At 39.5% G+C, this 19,205-nt stretch overlaps 2 protein-coding genes across 2 annotated transcripts; both read left to right on the top strand.

Annotated features, from left to right (window-relative positions):
* The first annotated feature begins 4,219 nt into the window (after window positions 1–4,219).
* On the top strand, window positions 4,220–5,518 carry LOC140311330 (granzyme B-like). Its single transcript, XM_072388714.1, has 5 exons — window positions 4,220–4,339; window positions 4,429–4,576; window positions 4,667–4,808; window positions 4,903–5,169; window positions 5,277–5,518. The coding sequence occupies exons 1-5, from the start codon at window positions 4,279–4,281 to the stop codon at window positions 5,442–5,444; spliced, it is 786 nt and encodes a 261-aa protein (XP_072244815.1). The 5' UTR covers window positions 4,220–4,278; the 3' UTR covers window positions 5,445–5,518.
* A 6,199-nt stretch (window positions 5,519–11,717) lies between these two features.
* LOC140312090 (duodenase-1-like) lies at window positions 11,718–12,919 on the top strand. The gene is made up of 4 exons (XM_072389762.1): window positions 11,718–11,833; window positions 11,933–12,065; window positions 12,271–12,525; window positions 12,618–12,919. The coding sequence occupies exons 1-4, from the start codon at window positions 11,733–11,735 to the stop codon at window positions 12,777–12,779; spliced, it is 651 nt and encodes a 216-aa protein (XP_072245863.1). The 5' UTR covers window positions 11,718–11,732; the 3' UTR covers window positions 12,780–12,919.
* The last annotated feature ends 6,286 nt before the right edge of the window (window positions 12,920–19,205 follow it).

Below are 19,205 nucleotides of genomic sequence, written 5' to 3'. Positions count from 1 at the left end.
TGTTTGCAATGCCACATATGTACATTCACACAAAGAAAGAGAGTGTAAGACAGACTTTCCTAACCAGACTCACCAAAGTAAAATTCTCATAAGAGTGAGGAAAAACATGAGCCAAATTGATTCAACACACACGAATACCTGCAAAGGAAATGTAATTTTTATTAAAACAACAGCTCTGTTTCTGTTTGAAGACTTTTTTCTCCATTGTGCCCTGAACTTGAGTGGCTCTTGGACAGTCTTGGCAGACTGCTGCAGGGCTATCAGACTGAGGGCTTCTCATCACTGAATGGATTAGTCTTCATGTCTGAAGCCACTTAGTGGAGTTTAGACAGGGCTGCTGAGTGGCACCTGCGCCACATTTCCCCTTAAGCCCTGCCATGCCAAGCCGCAGGTATGTGGTGCTGACTGGCCAAACCCCATGTCAGGCATTCTCTGGATGCTTGCACCCGTGCCAGACACTAGGGGATGAACTGAAGAGATGAGCGGAAAGATGATTGTGTGAAAGGGAAGCTGGTCCTAAAAGACACATTAACAAATTAAAACAGCAGTACTTGCTTTTTCACAGAGTTATATGACAAGACTGATACCACTCTTTCTTGTCTTTTTGGTAATAGAAGATGGAAACAGTCACAGTCAACCTTGTTCTGTGCAAAGGGAAAAAAAAATCTATCTGCCTTTAAAACATACTGATAAGCACATATTAAGTAAACATTATGTTCCCATCAACATCGTCCATTTAATGTTTAAATGTAAGAGCGACAGCCAGTTATTTCCTTTTCTCCAATGTGAATTGAAAAAAAGAATGCCGCTGTTGCTATGACAACAGAGGATGCTCAGCTGCTTTCCAAAGCATACCTAATTTAACTCTACTAGAGTAAGATAGCTAAGAAGAATCATGGCTGCATAAATGGGCTCCTTCTACATAGTTTGGTCAGCTGAGGCTGGCCACATGTTGGCCAACGTCCCAGTCAACATCATGAGGTTGTCTTTGGCAGTTAGTGACTGGAAAAGAACAAAGTCAGTGCCGCTTCACGCAAAGCTTGAGCTGTGCCAAAGCCTATCCACCCTGCCCCTCAAGCCCCACTTTGTGTGAAGTAATTCTTCATGCCAGTGAAACCAGACAGACTCTGTGTTTTGTCACTGCAGGAACAGTGATATTTCTTCTGCAGTCCGTTTAATTCCACTTCAAAGGTTAACAGGTGGATGGTCTTCTTTCACATTAATGCACAATGTCAAATTCTGCTCTTTTTGCTGCCAGGAAGGTTGAAATAAACACAGTGAGAAGGTTTTTATTGGATTAAAATGAAACAATAAGCAAATCTTAGTTTCCTCTCTCGCGGTCTTTCATCATGTTGTAGGAGACAGAACTTGACACTGGCTGGAAAATTAAAGCACAGTACATGCAACTGCAAATTCTATATTGTTACACTTGAATCCACACTAAAACTATGTATCAAAAATACAAACTGTGTATTACGTATTACTTTATCACATACTAAAATCTCCGTGGAAGGGTAAGACTTCAATGTGAATCTGCACAGGCTGGTCTGTAGGCCAAAAGATCTGTACATAAAAAAAAAACCAGTTAACACATTTATAAGAACACATCTGTCTGCTATGCCAAAACAATTATTGTGCCCGCACTAAATTGGAAAAAAGAAAAAGCTGCTTAAATATGCTGCTCGCTCTGCTTGGAATCAGCAGTAAAATCATGTGAATCAGAAGGAGCTGCTCTCACTTAGAATATTCAAATCTTAAACATACTGAAATCAGATACGTCTGGTTGTAGTGCGGTTGAACATCCTGTCCCAGTTTAGCTTGTGATGATAAAGGCAACAGCAACTTGTTTCTTATGCTTTTGATGTCTCTAATCATTGATGATAACTACATGTATATATTATTTTGTGCACAGTATGTGCATCGTGTTCATTTTTGTTTACCTGAGCCACTGCCTATCTAGGCTAGGACACTCTTGTAAAGGACATTTTAAATCTAATTTTGTCTAATTTCCTGATTAAATAAATGGACGAACAAATAAATAGATAGCGTTTAATAACTTAAAATTTCCGTTTTTGATGTGTTCCTTCATTGCATAAAAGCTGCTGCATTAATAAAAAACTTTTAATCATACAAGTTTGCAACAAACTATTAGAAGATGCCCATTGCAGATATGAAGTCAGCGTAAGATATTCATGTCTTTTCTGTCCTTCTTTTTCCCAGTCTTGCCTGCATCTCACAAACCCAAACCCACCCCAGTGCCGTTTCCCGGGTCATCTTTAAATCATGACACTCTGGAGTACAATTCCTTACCCACAGACAGAATCAAATACTATACATCATTTGTAATGAGCTACTCTGTGTATGGTCTCTCTTAAAATTAAAGAGTTTAGATCCATTTGAGAGTTTAGGTAGACAGATGCTGTGAGATTTGTTTAACATCTTCATTTCTGTCTACACACTTTTGGAGAAGAGGCTCCCTCTGATGGTCAACAAGATGCGAAACAGTGGAAGTCTTACAGTGAATTCTGGTGCTCTCTGCTGGACATCAAGAAATAATAACCAAGGCAACTGTTACAGAAGGAAAAGGGGATTAGATACTCCATAAGGTACAGTGTGGGTGTTTCTGTGTACATGCCTTTGTGGTGATGTGTTTTTGTTAAGTCAAAATAAGACATTAAGACATTCATCCATTCTTGATACCTTTATCCAACTCAGAGTCTGGGGGCTTATCCCAGCTGCCATTGGGCGAGAGGCAGAGTACACTTCAGACATGTCGACAGGGCCACACAGAGACAAATAAGACAAAGAACCGTGCACACTCATGCTCACTCCTAAGCTCAATTTACAATCACAAATTAACCTAACATGCATGTTTATTTTCAACAAGAGGAAGCAGGAGTTATGTGGAGAGAACCCACACATGCACAGGGAGAGCATGCAAGCGTCATGCAAACTTTATCCAACTTTTCATGTCAGTTCTAGCAAATCTCTGCAGAGTATTACTACACTATACAGACCATTTGGCCACATATTGCTTGACATCTTGTTGTTGTGCAGCCAATCTTAAATCACTTCTGTACCTAAAAGGCTGTACTGAGTAAAAGCAAATCTGACAAATGTTTATGGAATATGTCTGTATACAGTTGTTTGCTACAGTCCAAATGACATCATGTCACTTCACTGAGGAGCGTCTTTAATTCCTACCTGTTAAAACATAAAAAGACTGTGTCACGATATTGCTTGGAATTGGTGACTGTTTCACAGCTTTGATGGCAGGGGTGCTCAAATCTGCAGACGGAAACTGTGGCTTTTGTGGTTCACGAAGACTGCAACTGCGCTCTGAAAAAGAAAAAAGGTTGAAGTTTATTTACATCCATTTCAAAGAACATTATTTCTGTTTCTTCTCAGCCTGCTTTGTCCACCTTAAGTTAATTTGAATAACGAAATGGAACCAGTATGGTCCACAATTAATTAACATCACAGACTGAGATGTCATAATGTGAACTGCACTAAAATGACTCATGTTTAAACTACAAGTAATTACACTCAGTAATTACCCAGCAGCAATGTAATGCATTGCTTTCCTCAGTAATTTAACCAAAAAGCAGTTATAAATATTCTGGAATAACTTCCTGACCATTCAGTAGCTAGACTCAGATTGACTTAGCTCTTCGCAGAGGAGTTTATCCCAGTTGCAATCAGAAATAAGGCATGTTGCAAGTCCATCAAAGGGCCAATATAATAACAAATCATGCACTCTCACTCTCAGAGCAAATTTAGAATCACCAATCAACCTAACATGCATTTTGGATGGTGGGAGGAAACCAGGGTATCTACTGGCACAGAGAGATCATGCAAACTCCACAGAGTAGTTCGAACGAAGAATCAAATGTTCTTTCAATTTCAATAAACAAGAGGGTCACATGCTTCATTGCAGAAGCCAAAAGTGCTCACACTCGAAGGTACATGTCGCTTTCTGAGGGGTTTCTGAGAAATGACACACTGAGTCATGGTGATACTTTAGACTTCATGCAGCAGGTTCAGAGACGCTCAGTGAATGGAAGAGTGTCACTTTTGCATGCGTTGTGAAATTAGTTATCAACAAAACATCCCGCAGAACAGCCTAAATTTGAGTGATGTGTTAAAAAAGAGAATTGAGGACTTTGGGGTAATTTCACTGCCCCCACCCCCACCCTCGGTGCAGAGGGGGTTTAAACCACAGGCTGCATATAAGACAATGACTTCATACACCAAAGACAGACTGAGCTTGCTGCCAAAATGATGCTTACTCAGCACAACCTGATGCTTCTTTACCTTCTGACAAGTCTCGGGCAAAATGGTAAGTTTATAAAATGTAGTTTTAATTCTCAGGAAAAAATTAGTATACATTAAATTGTTCTTGTGTTCCTTCCTCTCTTATTTTTGCAGCTCAGGGGAGTGAGATCATAAATGGTAGAAAGGTGCCTGAGAAACTGATGCTGTATATGGCCTCTGTGCAGAGCAACGGGGATCATGTATGTGGAGGATTTCTTATCAGCGAAGACTTTGTGGTCACTGCTGCCCACTGTGACAAACAGTGAGTTAATGAAACGCCCAGTTTTTGGAAATGTTGTTAATTTGATCTATTCAGCCAGCAAAACCTCTGACAAAAACTTCCCTCATTCAGGAATCCAACACATGTAGTTCTTGGAACCCACAATCTCAAGAAGATTAATGATGAAACAATGAGATACAATGTCACCAGATGCAAGCACCCGGATTTTGACAATGACAATGTTAAGTCTGGTAATGACATCATGCTTCTCAAAGTAAGTTTCTATTTATGCACTCAGCTTGCCCATGTGATATCACCTGACTTCTACTAAGTTTTAGATTTGAGATCATGCCTTCTTGCATTCCCAGCTGTCTAGGAAAGCTCGACTGGACAGCAATGTGCAACCGATTCAGCTGCCAAAGACTGGGATGAAAGTGAAAGATAAAGCAAAGTGCCGTGTTGCTGGATGGGGTTTCACAAAAACTGGTGGTAAAGTTGTTGATACACTGAAAGTGGCTGAAGTGTCTATTATTGACCTGAAGGAATGTAAGAAAAGATGGAAACCCCGAAAAGTTGATCTTCCAGACAAAGTTATTTGTGCAGGTGGATATCAGACAAAGAAAGGCTTCTGTCAGGTATGTTTCTATATTTCTTCACATTCATACTCCTTTAACAAAGAGAAACATCTGGTGTTCAGTCTTAAATACTGAAAAAACTAAATCAGGCCATTTTCTCCTGACAGGGCGACTCTGGTGGTCCTCTGGTGTACGGACCGGTGGCCATTGGCATTGTGTCTTTCAACATGTCAAAAAACTGCGATTACCCAAACGTGCCCAACATCTATACGGACATATCAAAATATCTGCCCTGGATCCGGAAGATTCTAAAGCAAAAGCATTGCAAAACATAAGATAGCATGGCAACATTTATAATTCAGAGGTATTTCTGTGTTTGCTCTTTAACTGAAATGCAAATAAAACCAGTTCCAAATTCTGTTTTGTTTCATATCGCTTCACTTTCATTTGAACACAAACTTTTTTTTTTTAAACAAAAAAAACAAAAAAAAAATCTCCCCTTCTGACATACTAGAAGTAGTAGTAAAGTATACGTTAAGTTCTTTCTTTTTTTCTATTGCTGTTGTATAGCGTGTCCTATGGATTCAATTGTCATTACGCCATTAGTGTTTCACTTGTGTTATTTCAGCTCTAACTAACATGCATACTGCATACTAAGTTTGTGAATGTTTCCGCCTGCAAGGGGCTGCAGGAATAATTGTTCATATGGTTATGTTTGCACTTAGTCAGAATAGTAATTTGGAAAGATATTTAGAGTTTTCAGTTAACATATTGATACGAGTGACTTTGCTAAATTTTCAGTAAATTCAGTAAATTTTCAGTGTTTTAAAAAAAAGTGTAATCAGATCATTACTCACGAAATCGTGATTGTGAAAGAATTCATACTCAGATCTGGATGTGGACACTGGTTTCTGAGGTTTTCTTATCCTGTCACAGAGATTAAGCAGCTTGTCTGGTAATCTTAAACACGTCAAAACTGTCATGGTGGCTCTTAAGTTTTTCTTTTTTTTTTTCCTGTGCAACTCATTTAGATAGGGCTCATGTTCTGTGGTTTAGAAGTATGTATAAAGGCAGATTGTGATTGGGGGGGCAGGAAGAAAAAAATAAGACAAGCAACCATGCACACTTGTACTCACTCCTATAATCACCAATTAACCTAACATGCATGGAAGGAAGAGTACCCTGAGAGAATCCACACTGGCACAGGGAGAACATGCAAACTCCACAGAGTAGTTCGAATGAAGAATCCGATGTTCTTTCAATTTCAATAAACGAGAGTGTCACATGCTTCATTGCAGAAGCCAAAAGTGCTCACACTTGAAGATCCATGTCACTTTCTGAGGGGTTTCTGAGAAATGACACACTGAGTCATGATGATACTTTAGACTTCATGCAGCAGGTTCAGAGACGCTCAGTGAATGGAAGAGTGTCACTTTTGCCTTTGTTATGAAATTAGTTATCAACAAAACATCCCACAGAACAGCCTGAATTTGTGTGATGTGTTAAAAAGAGAATTGAGGAGTTCGGGGAAGTTTCACCACCCCTTTCAGGTATTAGTCTCATGACAGTAAAAAATTAAGCTTGACACTGTGGTTTCCATTTCTCATCATGCTCCGTTTTAGTGCAGCGTCATGGTGAAAAAAAAAAAAGAACCGCTCAAGAGTTTACTCATGAGAGAGGCAAAATGGTATTCTCAGAAAAGTGTTGTTAAGCATTGTGGAAAACATAAATTGAGACAAAAATGTGTTGAAAAGTTTGAGTCTTGCGCTTCAACTATTCACATATATCACTGAAGTGCCTTGAGATGATATTTTTGTGATTTGGCTTAATATAAATTTAAAGTAAACACAAGAAACTTGTGCTACAAAAGAAAATGGACCAGACTCATAATTCCCTAAATTCAACAATTCACCTTCTAATACTGGCTCAGTACCTGATGAAGAAAATCCTGATCCCTATAATTCCTATATAGACCAGTGAGCAACATGTCATTGGGGTCATCAGGTGGGAACCTCCTTTCATCAGTGTTTTGTCTAGTTTGGCCCATAACACCTCCGGGAGGGCTAGACAGTGATCACTTTCCCAGAGTCACTCTCCTAATGCCAGCCATCACTGCTCCTCACACCACAACAACTATCTTTTCTTCCACAACCACAAGCTACCCCAGCCAACTGCACACCAGTCATAGCGGGGTGGGGATACAAACCCTGGTTTGGGTAGGGGGTAGTTAAAGTATAGAGGGTGCCAGAGGTGGAGGCAGGACAAGACACACTGGCAGATTCAGCAGACAAACTCCCCTAAACAGTCCTATAGTCACTAAAAATGCCAGCAAACACAAGGCCATACAGGCCAACTCACCTGAAATGGCTGCCTGGTTTCAAAAGGCTCACACGGGCCACACTTTCCACTTAAATACATCCTGGATTACTTCCTTGCTCCTCCCAAGAGTCTGTTTACCCTAAGTGCTCCCCCTGCTGCCCCCCCAGCTACTATTGCTTCTTCTAATCCAAATCCACTGACTGGACCTTACTGCCTCTGACATTTCCTTCACCATTTTCCTCACACTCTGTCCACTTATACCCAACTACCTCAACAATGAGACAACAGACTTTGCAACAAATCCTCTACATCCTACTTTCACTGAACATATCCTAATTTTACATCCTTGCTGCTCTGCTTCTGCCCCCAACCCCACAAACCTAAGCTTTTTCCTTTCATATGCATCCACCACTAATACCTCCCAAGGAACAGTCAGTTCTATGAAATAGACTCTCATTCTACTCCTAGACCACAAGACTATATCAGGCATTAGATTTGTAGAGGCTATTTCCTGGGGAACAACAAGCTTTCTTCCTAAATCTACCAGCATCTCCCAATCACAAGCATCCTCTAAGCTGCCTTGCCTCCTTATTGTATTTTTAACTTTCACCCCCTCTTGAAAAAAAAGAATTGCCACTCTCTTCACCTTAGAACCTCCTAAATTCACCTGCCTTCGTTTATTTTCAATACCTGCAGCTAAGCTTCTTAATACTTGGTTATGTCGCCACATATACCGGCCTTGTGACAGACTAACCTTACAGCCTGACAGAATAATACCTGAACATAATGGGTCTCCATTTACCCAGAGCTTTAGGTTCTGGGGAGTTGGCAATACATCACATGTTGTCCCTATCAAAAATCTAATACTCCACAGCTCTTTCCAACTGAGCCTTTTCTTCTCTACACCTTCCCAATTCAACCAGTCCCTGCTTAGCCCGAGCCACTGCCTTTGTAACCCTTAACATGTCTTCCTGTCTATGACCCTACTCAACAACTAGCTTTCTCTTCTTCTTGGGACCTTCTCTTTCCTTGGGACCTGCTCTATTCCACAACAGTATGTCTGGGCCAAGCCCCAAGCCTCCCCGGCCTATTTGAACATTACCAACATTCTCTGTATGTCAAAGAGTTACCTCTGCCTCCTGAGCTGCCAGTCTTGGATTCCATTTCCTCCCCTTGGTTGGGTTTGGAACCACCTTACTAACTACCACATCTTTACTCCCAGCTAACATGAGCTTTAAACTCCTGTACTAGACAAGATAGTGGGAGCTGGAGTATGCCTTTCCCATACAGTGCCAGTACTTAAACGTTGTCACGGTGCGTGGTGCGAGAAGGGACCCAGATGCAGTTCTTTTCCAAAAAAATCAAAAGGTTTATTTACAAAACGGGGAGCAGGAACAAAAGGCGCGGCAGAGCCGGATTATCAAAAATACTTAACATGAAAAAACACTAAACAAAACAAGGCTATGAAAAAACACTATGACTAAGGCTATCTTAAACAGGCTATGAGGCAGGCAATCAAACTTATCCTTTGTCGTGGAAGCATGAAGGGATAGTGAGGTAAGGATTCTGCAGTGACTGAAAGGAAACCAGAAGACTAAATACTGTGGATGGAGTGATCAGTGAATGAGGTGCAGCTGTGAACAATTAACCAGGTGACTTGAGTGAACTGAGGTGGCAGGGGAAAAACAGGACTAGAACATAACTGAAACCATGATTAAACAAACTGTGACATAACATAAGCTTCTATAGCCGACTGTGACAAACGTCTAGGAACACCACAACTTCAACTTCCCTGGAAGCCCTGATTTATCTATTCTATCCAGTCCCTCAGCAACATATTTCCGAAACTGCACTACCTGCTCTCCATCATTCAATTGAATGATGGAGAGCTGAATTCAACAGAAAATGATAAGTAACCAACTTGCTGCTTAATTCAGTTTTGCATCAGCCTCTGAAGCAGCACAAACCCAAAATGGTTTATCATATCAAACTGTATACAAAAGCGGTCAGCTTTACAAAAATGAAAAGAAGATATTTCTCTTAACTGTTTACAGGCAAACTGGTTGTTTGTTCTAGTATCAAAATATTAGATAACAATTGGTATTAAGTGTCATGCTGAGCGGTGTGTGTGAGACATGCTTTATTGATGTAATGACAGACTTGGTGTTTGTCTTTGACTAAAACCTTTGCACATCAAGTGCATGACTGATGAGCATAAGAGTTCTGAATATAGAGTCTGTGGTTTGTCTTTGATAAAGCGGTCTGCAGAATTCAAAGAAATGTCTCAGAGAGTTGCGTCAAGTGTTTCCACACAAAAGAGTCTTGGTTTTGCATCTGTGTTCTTCCTCTGGATGGTCGAAACAGAAAAAACAAATACAATACATTTACACATTTGTAAAGTGTTTCTGACAGTCAGTTGCATTCTAATTATTCCTACTGTGTCAAACACTGTCAAACCTGCAAGCTGTTGCATTAAAAATAACTTTGACTAGTGGCTTTTCTGTTCAGAAAAAGCCAGTTATTTTATATTATTACCTTATTTGATAGAAAAGTTCACACACGCACACACATTTACACAATCACACACGTTACCTAATGGGGAGAGGAAGTACAAGTACCCTAATCTTAACCCATATAGTATGTAGTCCTGCAAAAAGTTTAAATAGATTTACTGGCTGCGAAACAACCAATCACAATTAGACAATGAAAAACATTGTCTTAATAGCATTGTTATAGTGTTGGATTGCTTTTCTAGATATTGCAATCTTTGGTAATATCAACCATTGCGAAAGAGTAAAACGGCTTTTAGCAAAACTGAAAGAGAGAAAACTAAGTTCCGGATCTCCTCAGATCCACAGCAAAGACTGAAGAATGCAACTTATACTCACCAACTGCAGGTGTTCTTGTGTTAGGAAATGAAAATGCAAAATCATACATCCCATATTCATTGCTTCAAAGGTTCCTGTCCATGCCATTAGGTTGGCAGGTTCCCTGAAACAACTGTAGGGATCAATAAAGGCAAGCAACGTGTCTATTTAAATTTACAAATTTGTCTTTAGGAGCAACAGAGAACTTCTTTGTCTTCTTTCTTGCAGACATTGTAAGCACCTTTGTAATCCAAGACCATGAACTGGCACACACAGTAAACCTTCCTAAGTGTGATGCAGTCCTGAATAATGCACTTGTGCTTTTCTGTGAGATGTAAAATGTATTGATAAAATCATTATGGTTAGAGCTACCAAAGTTTCCTCTGTGACCAGTACCCACCAATGTCACAGACTGAGCTAACTATGATATACAGCTTGTACAGTACACCATCAGATTAAAATAAAATAAAACAATAACAGATAGAAATCAATATTCTAATGTTTTATCTCATATCAAAGTAAATGGACTTGTACAGCGCTTTTCTAGTCTAGCTGACCACTCAAAGCGCTTCACTACATGCCGCATCCACTCACACACATTCATACAGCACGTCTTAGGATATATAACTACGTGCTTTCTAAGCATTCACACACATTCATACCCCCAATGATACACTGGGGGAGCAACGTGGTTCAGTGTCTTGCCCAAGGACGCTTCGACATGTATCCTGGGGAAGCCAGAGTCGAACCACTGACCTTCCGATTGGTGGGCGACTGCTCTTCCTCCTGAGCTACAGCCGCTCAAAGTACATATCATTGTAAGCTTCATAAAATGAATCAAGTCTGAAAGATGCAGAAATGTATTCATGCATGAACAAAATATGTGATACAAAAGAGCAAAATTAACACTGTGATAAAGTTCTACACCAAAGCCTCTTATTATTAATCCAAAATAAGTTATGTGACTCGAAAATAATAAAGAAAGGAGGTCCAAAAGGTACAAAGTGTCCTAAATTCAAAATATGAATCTAAAAGTGAGTGACAAATTAAATGAAATGTAGAGCAAGGAGGAAAATAAAATCAACTCACACGGAAAAATAAAGAGGTTTCAAAGATCATGAAAGATGATACAGGTTACAAACATAATTTCTACAAAGGATGTGGTTCGATATCAAGATAATGTTGATCACGCCAACAAATCCTAACTGCAGTATAAATGGGTCTGCCTGACACCATTATGAGCACAAGTTTGATTCGCTGCCATCATGTACGGTCTGGGCACATTTCTGCTTTTCCATCTTCTGACATGCGGTAAGAAATCCTAATCTAGTCATTCATGAGCTATTAAATAGGAGGTTAACCTGATTTTGACTTTTACTTATCTCTGCAGTGAGTGGAAGTGACATCATACATGGGGAAAAAGTGCCAGAGAACTCAATGCAGTACATGGTCTCCCTGCAAAACAATAAGGGTCATACATGTGGAGGATTTCTCATCAGTGAGGATTTTGTGGTCACTGCTGCACATTGTAGGTGTAGGTGAGTTATCAGACTTTTTCTAATGCAATTTCTCCTTGATGTCATCAATTATCCGCGTTTGAAAACGTACCAATAATGTTCGAAATATCAATACTTCAGTGAACCTACACACGTTGTTCTGGGAACCGACAATCTCAAGAAGGACAATGGTTTGAAAATAAACATTGAAAAGAGCTACATGCCTGATGAATACAAGGCAGTTGGACTGGGTTACGACATCATGCTCCTTAAAGTAAGTATAATTCATATTAGAAACAGTCTCAGATGATATACTGCTCAAATGTTTTGTATTGATTATATTAATCCAAGTGTCATTCCAGGCATCATAAAGCAATGTAACTTCATATTAAATAATAACTTTGCTCAATACTCCTGCTGCAGTCTGAGGAGGAAAAAGAAGTATGACACTGCTAAGTTTTTGCTTTTTGTGTCTCTAGTTGTCCAGAAGTGCTAACATTGGCACCAGAGTGAAAAAAATTCAAATTGCAACCAGTGAAATGAATGTAAAAGAAAAGGAGATATGCTCTGTGGCTGGATGGGGTAAGAATAGCACCAATGGTACAACTGTTGATGAGCTGAGAGCGGTGAATGTGTCCGTCATAAATCAGGAAGCCTGTAAGGAGCAGTGGGATAATCTTCCTCTCGGTGTCATCTGTGCGGGTGGAAGTGGCACAAACAAAGGATTTTGTCAGGTATGTTTCCTGCTTTTATGTTTATGAATTGTTTAAACATCAAATTAAGTCGCAATTATCAGTGAACTTACCAATATTCCTCCTCCTCACAGGGTGACTCTGGCGGTCCTCTGGTGTGCAATGGGATAGCGGTCGGTATTGTTTCTTTCAACAAAAAACAAAACTGCAGATATCCAGATGTGCCCAATGTCTACACAGATATCTCCAAATACATTTACTGGATCGACAAAATTCTGAAGAAAAACGATCGCTGAAAGAAAACGTGTTACACTTTGCTTCACCACACGTTTATTGTACTGTGTGGGAGGTGAAGTTGTGCCTCTTCAGTTGCTCTGTCAGCATATGTTCTTAAACAGAAATGAATAATTAAATGATAAAAACATCATTCAAATAATGTTCCCTCTTTTCATCATCAGACAACAGAAACACATAGACAGAAATGTCTCAGAGTCGGTTTATGTAATTGGTTTGTGCTGACACATACAGTACGGTCAGAGAACAGATCAGTGACATCACTGAGGTTGAGACGTAAACATTTTGAGATAAAGCTATGTCAGGAAAACAATAAAAAAAACCAGTGAATTGTCATTCCCTTATTTCACAGCTCAGGGGAGTGAGATCATAAATGGTAAAAAAAAAAAAAAGGTCCCTGAAAAATGTATGCTCTTCACAGCCTCTGTACAGAGCAACAGAGATCACTGCTGCACACTGTGACAAAGCATGAGTGCTTAAAATTTACAATTCTTTGAAGCTTTGTTAATCTTATCTATTCAGCCAGCAAAATCACTGACAAAAACCTCCCTCGTTCAGGATTCAAACAAATGTATTTTGGGACCCACAATCTCATGAAGAATAATAATGAAATAATGAGATACAATCTCACAAGATGCAAGCACCCAGATTGAAGATGAATCAATAATGAAGAGATGTTGACAAAGATGAGGAGTCCAGGACTTTACTAGAATAGTAAAGAGTTTTCAGTAATACAGGCCTTGTCTAGGGTTCAACAAAGTCCCTTATAATGTCGCTCATTCACACAAATGCTCGTAAAGCATTTCTGCAAATGAATTTTAATTTTCAAATTTTACATTTCAAATTGAATTTTGGTATCTATTAGCTGGGGTGTATTTTGAAAATAATTTTTCATTTTAATTAAGTGAAAGATTGAACACTCTTGAAGAAGAAAATTAAAATGCAAACAGGATGATTGATTACTAATTTCATTTATGAGTCAAATAATGCAGCCACATTCTTAAAATGAAAAAGCATTTCTGCAAATGCATTTTAATTTGAATTATGGTCACGATTCGCTTCCATAGTTTCCACCTGTTTCCTACTTCCCTCCATGTGTACTTCTCGTCTCGCTTTGTCCTGTGCCAGTGTGTTCATTACCAGCCTTATGTTCGTGCGTTCATTCTTGCCTTTCCATAGTATTACCAAGCCTTGTATCACAGCCATTGCATTCTGCTTCTTTTGCCTCCAACAGAGTGATTTTGCCTCATAGATTTAGTTTAGCTCTGCTAAGTTTTCATAGCCTTTTGTTTCCTCCGTTTGGAGTGATTTTGGTTACATTTCATAGTGCCTCTGTTTTTCAGGAGTGATTTTGTTTTGACGTTGCCTCTTTAGTAAAAGAGCTTTTGATATTGATAAGAGTTTATAGTTTTTCGTTTTTCTCCTAGAGTGGAGTGATCATTGTTTTGATCATTTTTATAGTCACACTTTTTCTTCTTTATTTATTGGAAGAAATGTGTTAGACATTTTCATAGCCTTTCTATGTCTCTGTCTTGCAGAATTGCAAGTAGTGATAATAAATAACTGCTTTATTAAAAATCCCTGCATCTGTGTCCTGCCGGGTTGTGACAGTCATGTCATATGAAGTTTCTGACTTAAGCAAAACTTAATCACTAAGAAAATTATAATCAACTCAATAATTAAAGCTATGCCTAAATCTTTTTTTATGTTTAAAATGTTGGGGCTTTATTGAGTCTGACTCCCATTACTGTACGTATGCCGCACCGATAGGAAACTGTACCGTCAGTGAAAGTAGATTCCCAAATAAAATCTAAATCTATCTGCACCATCTTTTTGGAGATGCGCTGGAAGTATTTGCTATTTTGCAAACCCGGGCCTAAAAATAAACACCCTCATTACTGCGGGTAAAGGATAGCACAGTACCATGAGAAAGAAACAGACATACCAGCAGTGATCCACTAATATCGAAGGGAGGCCCTACACTGAATCAAGCTGCACAATAAGCAATTGCACTTCAGGCTTGGGGAAGTGGCAGCACTAGCCCATCAGAAAAGGAACTAAGTGTCCCTGTAATTCTCATCTCTATTGGCACTGTTGAGGTCCTCCTGATAAAACAGCTCAGTTATGATTTCCCAGAGAAAAACAGTGAAGAAAAACAGGAAATATCAAGTGACCGCGTCGAGTTTATGGACTCTGTTAATGAAACAGTGAAAAGGTTAGAAGGGCATTACAATCTCAGTATTCCCTTGAGAAACAAAACAATTAAGATGCCAAACAGTGTGGTTATAGAGAGAAGAGAGAACCGAAGAAACACAAGGATTTTTTTTTTCAAAAAGAAAAAGCAAAAAGAGTACCACCATAAGACGGTGAATCTTCTGTGATTTCTCGATGCTTTATTAATGTAATGACAGACTTGGTGTTTGGCTTTGACTGAAACCTTTGCCAATCATGTGCATGACTGATGAGCATAAGAGTTCTGAATATAGAGACCCTGGTTTGTCTTTGATGAAACGGTCTGCAGAACTCAAAGAAATTTCTCAGAGTTGCGTCAAATGTTTCCACACCAAAGAGTCTTGGTTTTGCATCTGTGTTCTTCCTCTGGATGGTCAAAACAGAAAATAAAAACAAATACATTTAAAACTGAAGAATTAGGGGAGGGAAAGAATGAAAATTTGTCTGACAGTCAGTTGCATTCGAATTATTCCCACTGTGTCTTGCAGCACTATCAAACCTGCAAGCTGTTGCATTAAAAATAACTTTAACTAGTGGCTTTTCTGTTCAGAAAAGGCCAGTTGCAACTTGTAGTTTTTTGTGGCTCTGAAAAAACTTCACACACGCACACACAAAGGTTACCTAATGGGGAGGGGAAGTACAAAGTACCCTAATCCTAACCCATATAGTATGTAGTCCTGCAAAAACTTTAAATAGATTTACTGGTTACGAAACAACCAATCAGAATGAGACATTCAAAACATTGTGTTCATAACAGAGTTCATAGCAGAGTGTTATATTGCTTTTCTAGATATTGCAATCTTTTGTAATATCAACCATTGCGAAAGAGTAAAACGGCTTTTAGCAAAACTGAACGACAGGAAACAAAGGCCCGGACCTCCTCAGATCTACAGAAAAGACTGGAGAATGTAACTCATAATCACCAACTGCAGGTCTTCTTGTTTTAAGAAATAAAAAGCAAAATTATTATTTCCAAAATTTCCCGTCTGTACCATTAGGTTGGCAGGTGGTGACCTGTTTGGTGTAACGTCTTCTCCAGAGTGTCAGAGCTGTGAGTGTATTTAACCTCACAACAACTGCTTAATACAGTGTAAAGCAATCAAGAGCTTCAATATACAGATGCAAACATAAAAAATAACTGTCTACAGTTTTTATCCTATGTCCACATAGTACTATCTATGAATTGTTTGATCTTGATGAAGTCTTCAGCAGCTCAACCTACAGCTGACCTTGGACGAGTACATGTGTGGCTTACAGTTTCCACATGACTGAGCCGCCTTTCATCATCCTTTCCTGGAAACATGAAGAAATCTGATGCCTGTGAGAGCAGCACTCGGGTTGAAAACGAGGCAATCTTGCAGTTCATCTAGATTATCAATCAGTTCATGAAAAAGAAGCTGCAAATACCACAGGCACCGCTACTTTGCTTTACTTTACTTTACTTTACTCGATCTGGCACCGCTACTTTGCTTAAGTGCATTCAGATTCAGATTCAAAACATTTGTAGCAAACCAAGTGTCAGTCATCAGTGTTGGTGTTTTACAAAGCCAAGTCAGTGGATGTATGTTAACTCTGAGTTGAATCTTAGTGACTATGCTTCACGAGGGATTAAGGAAGATGTGTTTATTAAGTGTCAAAACTGGATTACTAGGCCAGAGTTTTTGACACTCGCCAGTTTTCAACGATGATGTTGAAAGTAAAGGAGTAGTAGGTGTGAGTCCTACAAATGCACATGGGAGTCCTCTTCATAAGTTCATCTGACATTATCCAATGGCAGAGATTAAAAAAAGCAGTTTCATGGTTATTGAAATTCAAACACCTGCTTCATAAGCTGAGCACACATCACAAGTTTCTCATATCACAAGCAATTGATTCTCTTAGTCAAGAAGATAAAACTGAGATGGTTGAAAGGCAAATGCAGCAGTTCAGATAAACTACCAAGGGATGTTTGCTTACTGTTGCAGATACTGTAATGGGAGAAAGTGAGAGAATCGACTTTTGTGAAGGTCAGAGTTTCAGTAAAGAGCTTTGAACTCTTCAGAAAGGTGACACATTTAAAAGAAGCAGTCTCTTAACGTGGAAGACGGTCTCTTGCCATCTGCATGATGTGGTCATCAATGGACGCTTGTGAAAATGAATATAAGAACATGAACATGTAGAAAAAACAGATGAAAGATAATAACTACAAACAACATCCTGCTTAACAAAGTGTTGCCCCAGCCTCTTAAGCAGTACAAACCTAACATGGTTTATTAAATGGGCTGTGTGTAAGTTCTGCTGTTCGTCAGATTCTGTCATTTACGAGTACGTTCGAACGGTATTTGCTAGATTCTGTAATTTCCAATTGCGCATTGAATGCAACTCTACATGCTTCATAGAAACTAAGGTAGCCTGACGCTGCATGGGGCACACACTACCCAACACATCCATCACTCAAATGTGTCACGATGTCTTCTCCATCGAGTGAAACCATCTTTTCAAGTTCTGAGGTTACGTTTAGAGATATAAATTATAAATAGATGTTACATTTGGTTAGATATTCTGAGAAAAGATAACTTGACCCAAACCTCCTTGACCCAAACCAATCTGGGTTTAAAAGTGGACACTCCACCGAAACGGCTATGTTGGCTGTGACAGAAGCTTTAAAAGAAGCCAGAGCGAAAGCTCTGTCCTCTGTACTTATCCTGCTCGACTTATCGGCTGCTTTTGACTCTGTCAACCACAGTATCCTTTTGTCCATACTCTCTAGCATGGGCATCGCAGGGAGAGCACACTCCTGGTTTGAATCATACCTCACTGGTCGGTCATTCAAAGTATCCTGGCTTGGTCACACTTCTGCAGCACACCACCTTGCCACAGGAGTCCCCCAAGGTTCAGTACTGGGACCTCTTCTCTTTGCCATATACACCAACTCACTGGGACAGATCATCCGATCACATGGCTTCTCATACCAATGTTATGCTGATGATACCCAGCTCTATCTGTCATTCCCACCTGACGACCACACGGTCTCAGCACGAATCTCAGACTGTCTCTCTGACATATGAACATGGATAAAAGTCCATCATCTCAAACTTAACCTCCCAAAAACTGAACTGCTTGTCTTCCCAGCCAAACCAACCATACACCACAGCATCTGCATCCAAACTGAATCCCTATCTCTTGCTCCATCAAAGGTTGCTAGAAACTTGGGTGTCATGATTGATGACCAACTAACCTTCAAAGATCACGTTACCTCGGTTGTTTTTGTTTCTTTGATGACGACTCGTGGTCTTTAGAGGTTTGTTTTTGCAAAGCAGTAAGTGTGGTCCGCCATGTCTATTCAGATATCTTCACAATATTGAAAAACTTAAAAATATATTCCGACCGTTTCCTCATGTTCCTTCTTCCTCTTCTTCAACAGCATCACATCCGGCTTCTTCGTCTGCAAAGTAGTGACGAATCACGCTTGCGCCAGCCTTTGTCCCTTCTAGGCCACTGTAATCAATATGGCGACGCAAGTGGTGTCCTTCCGGGTTAGCCTTTGTGTCCAGCGGACTGCGATATATGTAAATAAAAAGGCGAAATCTAAGGTATAAAAACGTGACGACTCGTTTCATAGGGTGACTATGTAGCACTAACAACATAGTTCTATGTATTATATTTCATTTCTGTTAATAAATCACCATAATTATTACACACTGCTCCTTTAAACTGTAGACGCACTAAACATTTCTAAAATGTTCTCTGCACTTGTTGACAGGAAGTTCTAGTATCGAAACATTAGGTTGCAGTTAAAATTTGTGCCAAGTGTCTGTTAAGTTCAAGTGGAAAAAGTTATTTGACCCAAAGTGAGAGGTGTGTGTGACATGCTGTTTTTGACGTAAAGACAGACTTGGTGTTTGGCTCTGACTAAGATCTTTGCACATCATGTGCATGACCAATGAGAAAAATAGAAACTGTGGTTTGTGTTCGATGAAGCTGTCTGCAGAGTTCAAAGAAGTGTCTTGAGAGAGCTGCATCAAGTGTTTCCATACCAACGATTGGTTTTGCGTCTGTGCTCTTCCGTTGGATGGATGAAACAGAAAAAACGAATACATTTAAAACTGAAGAATTAGATGAGGGATTAGATTTACCTCATTTTCAGCATTATTTCTTAGCCGATAGGTTACAATTTATATCAAAATGGTATAAATCTAGCCCACAAGATGAAACAT

Source organism: Leuresthes tenuis, unplaced genomic scaffold, assembly GCF_036924035.1.
Source record: "Leuresthes tenuis unplaced genomic scaffold, fLeuTen1.0.hap1 SCAF_7, whole genome shotgun sequence".
Classification (NCBI taxonomy): domain Eukaryota; kingdom Metazoa; phylum Chordata; class Actinopteri; order Atheriniformes; family Atherinopsidae; genus Leuresthes; species Leuresthes tenuis.
The sequence above is the reverse complement of the archived record's forward strand: the minus strand, read 5'-3'. Positions and strand labels throughout refer to the sequence as shown.

What these genes read in the sequence shown, in the direction of transcription:
- LOC140312090 (XM_072389762.1), top strand. Translation starts at nt 11,733, where the DNA reads ATGCAGTACATGGTCTCCCTGCAAAACAATAAGGGTCATACATGTGGA. An exon ending in ACGACATCATGCTCCTTAAA is followed by an intron (nt 12,066 to 12,270) that starts GTAAGTATAATT and finishes TTGTGTCTCTAG; the next exon opens with TTGTCCAGAAGTGCTAACAT. An exon ending in CAAACAAAGGATTTTGTCAG is followed by an intron (nt 12,526 to 12,617) that starts GTATGTTTCCTG and finishes TCCTCCTCACAG; the next exon opens with GGTGACTCTGGCGGTCCTCT.
- LOC140311330 (XM_072388714.1), top strand. Translation starts at nt 4,279, where the DNA reads ATGATGCTTACTCAGCACAACCTGATGCTTCTTTACCTTCTGACAAGT. An exon ending in GACAAGTCTCGGGCAAAATG is followed by an intron (nt 4,340 to 4,428) that starts GTAAGTTTATAA and finishes TTATTTTTGCAG; the next exon opens with CTCAGGGGAGTGAGATCATA. An exon ending in ATGACATCATGCTTCTCAAA is followed by an intron (nt 4,809 to 4,902) that starts GTAAGTTTCTAT and finishes TTGCATTCCCAG; the next exon opens with CTGTCTAGGAAAGCTCGACT.